Source organism: Chanodichthys erythropterus, chromosome 2 (genome assembly GCF_024489055.1).
Source record: "Chanodichthys erythropterus isolate Z2021 chromosome 2, ASM2448905v1, whole genome shotgun sequence".
Classification (NCBI taxonomy): Eukaryota; Metazoa; Chordata; class Actinopteri; order Cypriniformes; family Xenocyprididae; genus Chanodichthys; species Chanodichthys erythropterus.
Genome location: NC_090222.1, coordinates 25,115,001 through 25,126,220, shown reverse-complemented (window position 1 = coordinate 25,126,220; position 11,220 = coordinate 25,115,001). Strand labels below are relative to the sequence as shown.

Here is an 11,220-nt window from a genome sequence, read left to right as displayed (position 1 = left end):
TTAATCCAGGAGGTTCAAGATTTAGCCTGCTCTATGTCAACCTTTCTCACTAGTTGTGACAACTAACCTATGCCACTCCCACGGCATACACAACCTTTCTCAATTTATGGATAACGCAAGACATGCACAGGCGAGTGACGCATGTATGCAATTTCCCGCGTAAACCGTCTCACTAGGTATAAAATATAATCACTAATAATAGACCTACCATAGTGAATCAGGGTAAGACAAAAACAAAAACTTTTTGGAAGAAATATTAATTATTTATTGACTCATTATTTAAATTATGTTAATTTTGGGGGAAAACAGTTGCATAGTGTACCTTCAAATTCAGCCTTGTTTAAAAAGAACTTTGCTTTTATCCAAATAGATAATTTTGTCTTCAGGTTTAAATGTAAACATATTTTTAAAAATATTAATTCAGACAATTTTGTTTCTCATCAGCAATAAAACATTCTAAGAAAAATGGCATAACTGAAGCCTCTATAAAGCACTCCACTGGCAGCCATGGCGGCTCATTAAGTCCTGTTTTTAAGGCAAGCCAACAGCTTCAGTCGATAGTAATTTCCAATGGAAATATCTATGGTGTTAAAATAATGTGCATGACAAAAAAAAATCTCTTTATAATCTTTAAAATCTTCTTTATATATCTGGTGCCAGAATATCACTCTTCTTGAAGAGAACGACTCTTTGACGAGTATTTCAAAGGTGATAATTAGTGGCTTTAAAAGGCACAGCTCTTTTCATAGCCCAGCATGAACTGTTCATATAATGATCATGCAGTGCTATATGTTCCTTCATGCATCATTAAGTACATACTGTACCATATTACTTATAGACAAAGGAAATCCCATACAATGTAATAAATAATAACATACTCTCTTACAAAATTACAATAAATTTGTACATTTATTGAGGATATTTTATTAAGGATATTTTTAGTTTACAGTACTGTTTGCAGATAATCATTATAATCATGTCAAGAAATCACATTTAAAACAGAAATGTCATGAATCTCATTCTGGTCTGTGTATTTTGGGAGTTTACAGTTTGCACGTTTGGACATTCATGGCATTCTCAGGCCAACTGTATGAGTCCACCGCAAACTCTTCGTAGTCTGTGCTGTAGATGAGCGAACGAACAAAAGCCTCTTTATCTTGCGGCTCCGGGTGCAGTGTTGCCATTTTGTGTTTATAGGCGTACTCCACAATCTGTCATGATGCACATAAAAATGATTAGAATCTGTAAATAGTGACATGCATGAATCACGGCTGTGGCTTGAGATGTTATTGAGTCGAGCCCACCTTCACAGCCAGCTTGAAGGAAACATCCTGGATGCTTTTGAGAGGAGGATACAGACGCCCCTCTGCAAGATCCTTCTCAGTCACCAGTTCTGCTATAGTCTGTGAACACAGCACAAACTGATGATTATTATGGACTTAAGTTATGGACAATCTGTCTAATTACACCATTTGTGTACACGAACAAATAGTTTGAACCTAATTATTTTCTATTGTTTGTTTTTCTGATAGAACTGCATCAAATATTCATCTCGATTTCCCACTGCTTACATACGTGTATTGTTTAGGCAGCAACGCGTTTTTCAGAACAAACAAGAGACTAAAACAAGAACTAAAAAATGTATTTTGCCTAGACTGTGGTCTGTGGTACCATTGTTGTTAAAGGTGCCCTAGAATTAAAAATTGAATTTATCTTGGCATAGTCAAATAACAAGAGTTCAGTACATGGAAATGACATACAGTGAGTCTCAAACTCCATTGTTTCCTCCTTCTTATATAAATCTCATTAGTTTAAAAGACCTCAGAAGAACAGGCAAATCTCAACATAACACAGACTGTTACATAACCCAATATTTGAATATGCCAGCCCATGATCGAGGCATTACACAAGGACAGAACTAGGTAAGCAAGCAAGGAAAATAGCGAAAAATGGCAGATGGAGCAATAATAACTGACATGATCCATGATATCATGATATTTTTAGTGGTATTTGTAAACTGTCTTTCTAAATGTTTCATTAGCATGTTGCTAATGTACTGTTAAATGTGGTTAAAGTTACCATCGTTTCTTACTGTATTCACGGAGACAAGAGCCATTGCTATTTTCATTTTTAAACACTTGCAGTCTGTATAATTCATAAACACTACTTCATTCTTTATAAATCTCTCCAACAGTGTAGCATTAGCCGTTAGCCACGGATCACAGCCTCAGATTAATTCAGAATCAAATGTAAACAATATAACAGTATACAATACTCACATAATCCGACGCATACATGCAGCATGCATGACGAACACTTTGTAAAGATCCATTTTGAGGGTTATATTAGCTGTGTAAACTTTGTTTATGCACTGTTCAAGGCAAGAGCGAGCTCTGAGGGCGGAGAGTGCGCGATTTAAAGGGGCCGCAACCTGAATCGGTGCATTTCTAATTATGCCCCAAAATAGGCAGTTAAAAAAATTAATTAAAAAAAAATCTATGGGGTATTTTGAGCTGAAACTTCACAGACACATTCAGGGGACACCTTAGACTTATATTACATCTTGTAAAAAAAACATTCGATGGCACCTTTTAACTACAACTAAAACAACTAAAAACAAACTGAAACTCAGACATGTTGCTTTGGCAACAAACTTAAAGGTTTAGTTCACCCAAAAATGAAAATTCTGTCATTTATTACTCACCCTGATGCCGTTTCACACCTCTAAGGCCTTCATTAATCTTCAGAACACAGATTAAGATATTTTTGTTGAAATCCGATGGCGCAGTGAGGCCTGCATGCCCAGCAATGACATTTCCTCTCTCAAGATCCATTAATGTACTAAAAACATATTTAAATAGGTTCATGTGAGTACAGTGATTCAATATTAATATTATGAAGCGAGGAGAATATTTTTGGTTCACCAAAAAACAAAATAACGACTTATATAGTGATGGACGATTTCAAAACACTGCTTCAGGAAGCTTTGAAGCGTTATGAATCAGTGTGTCGAATCGCCAAACTGCTGAAATCACGTGACTTTGGTGCTCTGAACCGCTGATTCGACACCACTGATTCATAACGCTCCGAAATCGGCGATCACTATATAAGTTGTTTTTTTTGTTTTTTGGCGCACCAAAAATATTTGTATGGAACGGCATGAGGGTGAGTAATAAATTACATTATTTTCATTTTTGGGTGAACTAACCCTTTAAATAAGTTTAAGCTGAAGTACTTAAATGACTAAAACTAATACTGAAATAAAATACAGCTAAATAGAAAAACAACACTGTGAGGTGCAGAATAACAACAAGTCTCCTGGAAAAACAGCTAGAAGGTCTTGCTGCTTTAATTAAACTTCAACAGAAACACAGTCATGGCGCTTTGTTGTGTTGCCCTCAAGATAATTTGATGCCAACATCCTTTTGGCTCCATTAGAGTTACAGCAACCTTGACCACCAATAACAACACAGAATAAAAAAATCACAATTAGCATTGGTAATTTTATAATTAAGAACTCATCAAGAAAGACAACAAAAGTCAGCTGCTATTGCTCATTGTTCTAGTTGTGTTATGTGCATCAATGTCCTGTCTCTATTTCCCTCCCTGGTTTGTTTTATGTACCAGTGTGCCATTCAGATCACATTGGGTTGCTGCAGTAAGTGATTATAGACCTTCCTGAGACTCGATAGCCCAGAACCCTAACTTACTGAAAAATACAATAGCCTAGTGCAACCAGGGGGGATAGAGATATTAAGCATTCCAATGTTGTTTGAAGTTAAGACATCCACAATGCAGCTTCACTGGAGTTGTCCACAGACTGCAGGAGAAGTGATCCCTCTCACGCTCTGAGTACATCATTCCACTCTGAGCTGCTCTAAAGTGATAAATCACCTTCAATAGTACATGCTGATATTATGTGTTGACTCGTATGGCCTTGGCTAAACTCTTTTTGCTGCAACGGATTGTTTCCAGCATAACGGCAGTGATTCATTGACATTCATAAAAAGCTCTCTTGTTTATATCGTCTGATGCAACCATTCACAGTACCTGACTAAAACACTGTCTGGCTGATTTCAGGTGAAGCACAGAAAACAGCTTGATAGATGCGTACAGCTAAATACATGACATTACAGTGATAAAATGGAAGGCACTGCATATTGAAAATATTGGGGAAAAAAAATTTCATATTGAAAATACAGAGAGACTGAAAAAGTAGGGCTGAGAAAAAATAGTGATTTTCTTTACATTGGTTTTATTATTTTATTTCTTAAAACCCTCAGAGATCCAAGCATTGATATTCATGAGATTATATATATATATAAGTTGTTAAATTTCAAGAAAAAATTAGTTAAAGGTGCCCTAAAATGTCGACTTTTTTCTCATAATTTCACGAATTTGTTCTCGTAATTTAACTACTTTTTTCTCGTAATTTAATGACTTTATTCTCAACATTTTATCTCAACTTTTTTCTCAAAATTTAACACGTTTTTTTCTCGTAATTTAACAAATTTATTCAACATTTTATCTCGACTTTTTTCATTTAATGAGTTTATTCTCAACATTTTAATTCGACTTTTTTCTCGAAATTTAACAAATTTAATCTCAAGATGGTTTTAATTTCTTATTATTGCTTGGCCCTTATCCTCTTCCATACGTTTGGATGCAATTAGTTATTAAATACATTTTTGTTTAGGCAAAAATTTGCATTGGGGTATAATGTGGTAACAAGTTTAGGGTTGCAAAATTTCACCTTTTTTTTTTTCTTTTATTTTCATTTTAATGCCATTCCAGTTTCTATGGCTATATTAAGTGGAAGTTTTAAATTCACAAAACAATTCAACATAAATGTGTTTGGAAAATAATATATTTCAACCAGTAAGGATACAGTCAGGAAAAGTAATTTCACTATTTGACCATATAAATACTGTAATAAATATTCACATTTAATCTTATTTAAAATATAATCTAACAATTTTAATATGATTAATTTACTAAATATATATTGCTATATCAATGAGACAATAATGATGAAAAACTACAGAAAAAAGCCTTCATTGTAAGAGAACAAATCAAAAGTTTGACCCCTAATGCCCTATGCTTAGAAAAACGGTGTCAAATTTATGTACCTCCAAAATTTCAGGGTATTTACTTTTCCCATCACTAGACATATGAAAAAAAAAAAAAAATCTTATGAATTTGTTTTAAACATGTTAAAAATCATGTAATCTGGCTGGTCCCATTTTGTGTGACTATATTTAGTGAAAAGTACATACTATTTAATTGTTTTAAACAAACAAAATCAGAGTTTGCGCCCTGTTGTTATTTTTTTAAATGATTATTTTTGCAATGTACAGTTAGTACAGTTAGAGCTGGAGGCAACAGATTCAAATTAAAAGATTAAATTAGAGAGGAAAAATTTGAGAGAAAGTATCCAGAAACTTTGTCAAGACAGATTTAGGTAGACAGAAAAGAGCAAGCGAGATTCAATCACCTCAGCCGTAACGAGGAAAATATTCTCAGAGATGTGTCTCATTGCACAAGCGGTGACCCCCAGCCCCACTCCAGGGAACACATAAGCATTGTTGCCCTGACCGGGGTAAAACTTCCGGCCATCAGGGAGAGTTACAGGATCAAAGGGACTCCCGCTTGCAAATATCCCCCTTCCCTGCAGTATAAAACATACAAAACAAAAAAAGAAGCAAAAATGAAAACAAACATTTCACTCTCTCACATAAATGTTCACAAATGCAACTCCTCCTCAGAAGCACCTCAGTGAGTGTGTAGCACTGCTCAGCAGTACACTCCGCCTTGCTGGTAGGGTTGCTTAAAGCGAAGATGATAGGTCTCTTGTTGAAGGACGCCATAGCCTTGATTATCTCCTCAGTGAAAGCACCAGCGATAGCTGCCACCCCTGTGAAGATGATGAGAGCTATTTGAGTACAATTATCAGGCCTAGGGCCTGCTGGGACAACAGTTATTTATTTATAGAGGGTATGCACGTGATGTCACCGTCGACCGTTATGACTGCGGTTACGCCCACTGAGTGGCAAAAGACTGAGGGCAGCATTGGTTTCAGCGTGAATGCCGCGAAAAACACCCAAAACACACCCAAAATGGGAAAGAGCTTTGTGATTGACTGTACAAATAGCTTTGACACAAAACATGAGGTATATATTTTTAGACTGCCAAAAGTTACAGAAAAAAAAAAGCAAATGGATCACTGCAATTCACAGAAACAGCTGGACTCCAGGCAGAGAAACATGGATTTGCAGTTATCATTTTGTGTCAAATTGTTGGATTTTGAGGTAATATCATACCGTATATATTGTATTGTTATATATATTGTGTTGACAACTCATCAATTAAATATTTACCATCTTTTATTCTGCATATTTGGGTGTTTTTAAATAAAAACTGGCAAAAAACTATACAAGTTTTAGGGCTGGATATATGTCGATATATATATAACATTGATGTAAGTGATTATGCGGATTTAAACCTACCTATATTGTAGTTATATAAAATATTCACAGGCAGATTTGCTTTATGTATTTCCCATCGAAATCAGGCACATATAAATGTCAAGAAACATGACTCCTGGCTGCATGTCAATATCCATGGATTAGGTTTATTTGACAAGTTGTAAGGAATCCAACCTTTAGTGTAATTGTTTTGTTTTGTTTTTCCTTGCAGTTTCCCCTATTAAATCCAGTCATGCAGCAGGTTTCTTTACCACTCAGTCCAGCTGAGGGAACGCGTTCCAGTGACGGGAAAGTGACGTCAATGCATACCATCTATACAGTACATGCATACCAATTAAAGCAGTGGGTTTCAGCTCCTTCACAACATCCTCAAGTTTCTTCATTTGTGCATGCTCATGTGCAAACCTCTCTTTCTCGTGGGTGATGTGATCTCTTCCCTTAATGGAGGACAGAGAGATGACAATAGACAGATAAAAAGACGTAGAAAAAATTAGGAACACACAATAGCACATCTCACTGCATAACGAACACAGATTCTCTACACAGAGAACAAAACGCATGTATAATCTGCCAGATGGGCAATAAAAACTGTAAATATGTCACACTTTAAATGAGTATAAATGTCATTGCATTAGATAAAGTATAATAAAATTAAATTTTTTATCTGTATATCTGCCATTAATTTTAATAAAAGAAACCTTAGTTGATTAGGTTTAAATGATAAGGCAATATATATATACTGTTTCTGGTTGTCAACTGTTAGTGGACCTCATCCATATTTCATGTGATGAACTACTCCTTAGTGAGAGGAACTGACTTCACACAGCTACTAATAAAAAAATCACAGCAAAGGCTCAGAAAAGTGGTAAATTAGCACTGACAAAAGGTCCAGCATCAAAAAGTCTAGCACATGGCATTTGATTTGATATTTTACTATATAATGGGATGAAAATTCACATTTTTAAGTGTCAGAAGAAAAAGGGACACACTGGTGTTCATTTAAATAAATAAAAAAAGAGGCATCTAATCCGAATGGTGACAGCCTTCCCCTACAGAATCTGAGCCATTAAGTAAAGTGTTGAGGATACAGCCCCAGGCTGCAGAGAAATGGAAAGGAGCAAGGCATGAGAAAATTGCTACGATGGCTGAACTCCTCCATCACCACCATCCTGCCCTTGAGCAAGATTCTTACTCCAAGGAGTTCCAGAGAGGTGGCCAGCAACTGGTGTAAAACAGATCACCTGGATGAAAGTATCTTCATCACAACATCCCTGACCTCTTTGTCTTTATTAATCTAACATGGCCAAATGAGCATAAAATAATAAGCATAAAATAACAAAATAACATCTTCTTACAAGTTTAAAAAAAAATTCTAATGAAGACCTACCATAATGTTCATTGACAATCAATAAACATGACTGAATGAGTGTAAATTCCAATGCAAATCACATGGTGTGTTTGAATGTCAACATTGATATAAATATAACTTGTCATTAATGATGACCTCACCTTAACGATAAGTCCTTTAGAGTCCACCATCCAGATTTTTTTTATACACTGCTCACGAGGAAGCCCCTCCTTCTCCATCGCCATAATGATCAGCTCAGCTATGCCCATTGCGGCCTGAAAACATAAAAATGCGGTTAAAAATTAATAGATATATATTGCACATACACATCTAAAGAAACCAACTCTGTAAACTTCATAGCAATTCAATAAACATCTCACAGCTTGAATCCATAATGAATCCACATCTTAAAAGAACATGAGAATAATTTCATACATTTTTAAAGTACACATGAAATCAAAATTGACCTTATTTATTTATTTTGTTAGCTCAAATTGCTAGTTTTGTGGTGAACAATTCATCCGTGCAAGTCAATCCACCCAAAAAAATTGATAAAATAAAACTCTGCCCTCTATTCTATATTCTGTTTCACTTGGAAATATGTCACAGCACTGGAGAAAAGTCGTTTGCAACTTCCGGTTCACGCGGACTTTAAATAGTTTTACTGACAGGCAGGATGAACCATGGTATATTTGTGTCCGTGCATCACTGTGTTGTTAGTGACCACCATCGAAATACTGAAACAACTGGAATTTAAAACTGTAATATGCCAATCTGTGTAGCCGACACACGCACCTCCCCAGCACCCTGAAACACAATGGTATGGTTGCACATTTTGCTCTTGGTAACGCGAAGGGCAGCCAGCAGTCCCGCCACAGCCACAGCAGCAGTACCTATGGGATAGGAAACACAAATATATTTTACTGAGATTATCTAATCTCTGTGGTAATTAGAAAAAATGCAAAAAAGGAGCTGAGGCTTGAGACTCAACTCTGGAAGCTCATCAATTCTAGACATCAAGGTGGAGTTTAAAGTGTATAGGGCTGAATTTCTGGAGGAATTGTCAAAGGAGTGAGATAAGCAGCTGTTTATAGATTCTCAACCTGTCGAAGAGGAAATCCACTTAAAACTCTAGAGATCTGCTGATATGGGGGTGAGTCTAGCTCAAGTCTAGCTTGCTTTACACAGTTAATAAAATAATTACATATATGCATCATAACAGTTGGAGAATCGTAAACTTAATTTCTGAATGGTCCATGTATATCATTATGTTGAACAATGGGGGACCTTTGCATGAAAACGGTTGAGAACCACTGGCCTAGACACATGGAAAATGCGCAAACTGTATTTGAAATATAAAACGAGCACTGACATCACAAGAAATTCCAATATCAACAGCTCCCATTTAGAATAAATTGAAAACGACTGATCAGCTTTGCTCGCTCGCACCACTCTGGTGAACACATATGGTTAACTCTGTGAACGGTGAGATTAACTGAACACGAACCATCCAAACGTTTGATTGAAACTCAATTTCAAACAATAAGATTGTGTTGAAGATGCTGATTGGAATGTGTCTGCAATGATAATGTAAATAAAGGATAGAGTGAGTGAGGTGGATGGTAGACTCGAGATAAACACAGTCTTGATATCGAACCACTAAATACAAAAGGGGTTTAAGCAACAATAGGAAGGAAAATCAGAGTGAGAGATGTGGTCTGAATGAATAACATTGATTTCAGCATTTGCTCAAATGAACTGCACTACAGACTAGAAATCAGCTTAAGCATTACATTATGACTCTTTTAATTGACCAAAATCTTAACTTATACTGTATGTGTTTTCTGAGCTTTCATAATTCAGTGCAAGAGAGACTAAAAACAAGTGTGCGACTAAAATTTCTTTTAGTGTCCACATACCTTGGATGTCATCATTGAATGTGAGGTACTTGTTGCGGTATTGGCTCAATAGACGGAAGGCGTTGGTGTTGGCAAAATCCTCAAACTGGATAAGGCAGTTCACCCCATATCTGTGCATAACAGAAACATCAATATATTTCTTTAGAACTCAAGAAACACAACAAAATGTAAGATAACATCAAAGGTTTTACAAAAATCAAAAGATACATACAAAGAATCCTTACAAAATGGAAATTAAAATGATCCAAATCTTCACAGGCTAGTCTAAAAATTTAAATAACCCTTTATCATTTCATATAAAGTGGCTTGCTAATGCACTCCACTTCAGCCTGTAGAGGGGGCCATCCAACTGCTCCTCAAGCCCATCATACAGGGGTGGTTCAATCCTGAAGCATTTTTTCCTTCTCAGTATGACTGTCATTGTTTCTTTTGTAGGTGTTTCTACAGCCAAACACAACTCTCAATGGTCAGAAAATAAAATAAGAACCTTTAGCAAATGATGTGCTAACACCATGGCCTCTAATTTTCCCAATGAAATACTACTAAGAAAAACACACCAACATGACTATTCAAAATAAAAAGCCAATGAACTGCACGTCCACAGTTCTTTAGAACAGCAACTCTGAGGAAAAAAAAATGGACTTTTGAATGGACTACAGCAGTAATTCAGTGGTTTCTCATGTTGTACATCCAGTCTGCAGAACAAAAGAAAGAACAACCCTCTGATTCCCCATTGATTGCCCTTTGGAAAATAGAGAGCAGAGATCCTCATTAGATTTTGATGCAATATTAGGTCTCAGACATCCAAACTTTGGAAACAAGATGAGTAAATACTGCACTGCAGAGAGCCAGCCTGTCACTCAACCTAATGCAAGAAGAAGAGAGATCTGCATTGCTGCCTAGAGCTGTGAATACATATCATTCAAACACACACGGGGATTCGCTGACTACATTCAGAAATGACAGTTGTCTCTTGAAGCATCCATCCATTTCTCTATTTCCATCAACAACATCATGAACAGAAAAGACAAAATGACAAAAGAAAACATAAAAGTATCCATATAACATGTGCATTGCATTCCAAGTTTAGTCATGACTGTTTTCCGAAAGTGGTAACTCTGTTGCACATCCATCATTCAAATCATGTTGGTTCAGCAATAGAACTGTCATTAATGAAAAGAACTGCTAATTGATCTGTTTGAGATTAAATTAATGTCAGATTATTGCTGTAAGTAACTGACTATAGGGTTCATCTTACACTCTTCAAACAGTGCTTTCATTCGCTTGACAAACTACAAGATATAGAATGAAATTTGTATATATATGAAATGCCAGATATAGATTGTATTGCATGTTAGCTTGCTCATTTTGCACAAGAACATGATCTATTCAAGTCCATTTCATACTAAGCAGAAACTATGCTTCTAACCACAGGTTGAGAGCTGTAGGTTCAATCACACAACTTTGC

At 36.0% G+C, this 11,220-nt stretch overlaps 1 protein-coding gene across 1 annotated transcript in view; it reads right to left on the bottom strand.

Moving 5' to 3' along the window:
- Positions 1-882: 882 nt before the first annotated feature.
- The window catches only part of me1 (malic enzyme 1, NADP(+)-dependent, cytosolic), a 111,317-nt gene continuing 100,979 nt past the window's right edge, over positions 883-11,220 (bottom strand). Inside the window, exons 7-14 of the mRNA XM_067406044.1 lie at positions 9,753-9,862; positions 8,629-8,726; positions 7,995-8,108; positions 6,817-6,922; positions 5,772-5,914; positions 5,495-5,668; positions 1,305-1,403; positions 883-1,211 (exon numbers count right to left, since the gene is read on the bottom strand). Coding sequence (XP_067262145.1) covers positions 1,044-1,211; positions 1,305-1,403; positions 5,495-5,668; positions 5,772-5,914; positions 6,817-6,922; positions 7,995-8,108; positions 8,629-8,726; positions 9,753-9,862 — 1,012 coding nt within the window. The 3' untranslated portion in view covers positions 883-1,043. The remainder of the gene's footprint in view (positions 1,212-1,304; positions 1,404-5,494; positions 5,669-5,771; positions 5,915-6,816; positions 6,923-7,994; positions 8,109-8,628; positions 8,727-9,752; positions 9,863-11,220) is intronic.